This window comes from Cebus imitator, unplaced genomic scaffold (genome assembly GCF_001604975.1).
Source record: "Cebus imitator isolate Cc_AM_T3 unplaced genomic scaffold, Cebus_imitator-1.0 Scaffold123, whole genome shotgun sequence".
In the NCBI taxonomy this organism is placed as follows: Eukaryota; Metazoa; Chordata; class Mammalia; order Primates; family Cebidae; genus Cebus; species Cebus imitator.
In genome coordinates this window covers 2078005-2081363 of record NW_016107438.1, presented here as the reverse complement: position 1 = coordinate 2081363, position 3359 = coordinate 2078005, and the positions used below count along the sequence as shown (strand labels likewise).

General features: G+C 43.8%; 1 protein-coding gene across 4 annotated transcripts in view; it reads right to left on the bottom strand.

Annotated features, from left to right (window-relative positions):
- CALCOCO2 (calcium binding and coiled-coil domain 2) overlaps positions 1-3359 on the bottom strand; it is a 35627-nt gene that overhangs the window by 2995 nt on the left and 29273 nt on the right. The window contains exon 11 of one of the 4 annotated variants that reach the window (XM_017540055.2): positions 1412-1547. The exons of the other annotated variants lie outside the window; for them this stretch is intronic. Within the exon in view, the coding sequence (XP_017395544.1) occupies positions 1412-1547 (136 nt within the window). The remainder of the gene's footprint in view (positions 1-1411; positions 1548-3359) is intronic. 4 annotated transcript variants of the gene reach the window in all.

Genomic DNA, 3359 nt, shown 5'->3' with positions numbered 1-3359 from the left:
TTGACCTCGTGATCCACCCGCCTCGGCCTCCCAAAGTGCTGGGATTACAGGCTTGAGCCACCGCGCCCGGCATGTTTTGTATTTTTAGTAGAGACGGGGTTTCACCATGTTGACCAGGATGGTCTCGATCTCTTGACCTTGTGATCCACCCGCCTCAGCCTCCAAAGTGCTGGGATTACAGGCTTGAGCCACCGCGCCAGGCCTGAAAAATAGTAACAATTTAATGACAGTCTTAGAATAGATTTTAAGACTGTATCCACGGACAGGTGCAATGGCTCACACCTATAATCCCAGCACTTTGGGAGGCCAAGGTGGGTGGATTGCTTGAGCTCAGGAGTTCGAAACCAGCCTGGGCAACATGGTAAAACCCCATCTCTACACAAAACACAAAAATTAGCTGGGCATGGTGGCTGGTGCCTGTAGTCTCTGCTACTTGGTAGGCTGAGGTGAGAGGATTGCTTGAGCCCGGGATGTTGCAGTGAGCCAAGATAGTATCACTGCATTCTGGCCTGGGCAACCAAGGGAGACCTTGTCTCAAAAACAAAACAAAAAAACTAGAGAGAATTAAAAAAAAATTATATGTAAAAACAAGACTGGGCTGAGTGTGGTGGCTCATGCCTATAATTTCAGCACTTTGGGAAGCCCAGGCGGCCGGATCACGAGGTCAGGAGATTAAGACCAGCCTGGCAAACATGGTAAAACCTTGTCTTTGCTAAAAATACAAAGATTAGCTGGGCATGGTGGCAGGCGCCTGTAATCCCAGCTAGCCACAAACATATTTTTAAAGAAAAATAAACTTCTTTCATTGTCTGTTATAAACTTCTGGTTGTGACTCTAAAGATAATACTGCTGCTTTAAACTGCTCAAAAAAGCAAATGAGATCTCATATTGCTTTTGGAGGCAAGTGAGAAAAGCTCTCTATTTGGCAAGGACATGTTACCCCAAATCCTTTGACCCCCATTTCCTGTCCTATCACCGAGAAGTCTCTGTGGAGCCTGTTTCTGCTGCCCTTGGTCAGGCCATCAGGGTGGCTGCTGTAATCACCCGTTCCTGGGCGGCATAACTTGCCTCTCTTGCTACCATTTCAAAACCTTAATTAGCTTCCTCAGCTTTGTGTGTGTATATCTTCTGCATAAAGACATTTCCCTGATTTACACATTTGGAATATAGCCACGGGACTCAATTTGTGTCTGCTGCCTCTAGGCGAATGCTCTGATTTGTGTCTTCTGGATTCAGATTTATTTCTCAATTAACACTTCTCGCCTGGCAATCTTTCTATTGGGTCCTCAGCTTCTGCCCAGCAAGTCTTAACAATGAGACTGGTCTTAATTAGCATCTCAGAAACAAAAATTGAGTAGGGGAAAGGGATGCAGGCAGGGTCCTTCCAGTTAGAATGGGAAAGTTGTCTTACCAGAATATGGGTTTCCATAGACAAGTCCTGGATTTTGTCCTGCGCCTCCTTCATCTGAAGTAGGTACTTGATACGGCAAAGAATTAAAATCCAGACCCATGTAACTGAGCAATCTGGTGTTCTCCCTCTGCAAAAGCTAAGGATAGTGGATTTATAGACATGTTGAAAGACAATACCAAGAACAGCCACCAGGAACTGGCCTCTCCCAGATAGTTTTCAATTAGCAATATGGCACTGGAGAAATTCAATAATTGATAATCCAGAATTCTTCAGAAGGGAAAGCAGCAGTTTCAATATTCCAAAGATCTAAGTTCTTTATACCTAAATTTATTTATTTATTTAGCAATTTATCTGTTTTTTTTATTTATTTCGAGTTAGAGTCTCCTCTGTCTCCCAGGCCAGAGTGCAGTGGCACCATCTCAGCTCATTGCAACCTCTGTCTTCCAGGTTCAAGTGATTCTCATGCCTCAGCCTCCCATGTAGCTGGGATTACAAGGCACCCACCGCCACACCTGGCTAATTTCTGTATTTTTTAGTAGAGACGGGGTTTCACCATGTTGCTATGTTGGCCAGGCTGGTCTTGAACTCCCAACATCAAGTGATCCGCCCGCCTTGGCCTCCTTAAGTGTCAGGATTATAGGTGTGAGCCACTGTGCCCAGACTATACCCGAATTTAGATATATTTACTAAATTTTATTAATACAAAAAATAATTTTAAATCTCTAAATACATGCTAACTAAAGGGAGGAACAAATGTGTGGATATGTGAAAGTGGCAGGAACCATATTAACATTGAAACTATTCTAATAGATACATTAACAATGAAACTGTTGTATATTATTATTGTTAAATTTATTTATTTTCATTTATTTTTGAGACAGAGTCTTGCCCTGTCACCAGGCTGAAGTGCAATGGTGCGATCTCAGCTCACTGCAACCTCGGTCTCCCAGGTTCAAGTGATTCTCTTGCCTCAGCCTCCCAGGTAGCTGGGACTAGAGGCATATACCATCATGCTCAGCTAATTTTTGTATTTTTAGTAGAGATGGGGTTTCACCAGGTTGGCCAGGATGTTCTTAATCTCCTGACCTCGTGACTCACCTGCCTCAGTCTCCCAAAGTGCTGGGATTACAGGTGTGAGCCACTGCACCTGGCCTAAAATTAATTTTTTTAGGGGCAGGGTCTTGCTCTATTACCCAGGCTGGAGTGTGGGGTGAGATCATAGCTCACTGCAGCCTTGAGCTCATGGGCTCAGGCAGCCCTCCCACCTCAGCCTCCTTAGTAGCTGGAACTATAGGCATACAACACCACACCTGGCTAATTTTTAATTTTTTTGTAGAGATGATAGGCTCTCATTTTGTTGCCCAGGCTGTTTCTAACTCCTGGCTTCAAATGACCTTCCTGCCTTGGCCTCCCGGTGTCGTATGTTATTGAGAGCAGAATATTTCTTCAATTTCCTTCCTAGACTAATTTCTTACACAATGTAAATATTCGTCTGAAATAATTTTTCCTTCTTCATGTCTTATCCCATTCAAGTGGATATACCAACAGAGAGTATGAGAGTAAGAAGGCAGGGTGGGAGGGAGGTAATGAAAAAGAGAAAAAAAATTACTAAAAGTGGCACAGACATCATTTCTTTTTCCTTAGGAAAAAGAAAATAAATAAATTTGCCTTATCATCTTAAGAGGGCTTTACTACAGTTCTTAACAAAGCTTTTGGCCAGGCATGGTGGCTCACTCCTGTAATCCAAGCACTTTGGAGGCCAAGGCAGGCGGATCACCTGAGGTCAGGAGTTCAAGACCAGCCTGACCAACATGGTGAAACCCCGTCTTTATATTTAATATATATATATATATTTTTTTTGAGACGGAGTTTTGCTCTTGTTACCCAGGCTGGAGTGCAATTGCGCGACCTCGGCTCACCGCAACCTCCGCCTCCTGGGTTCAGGCAA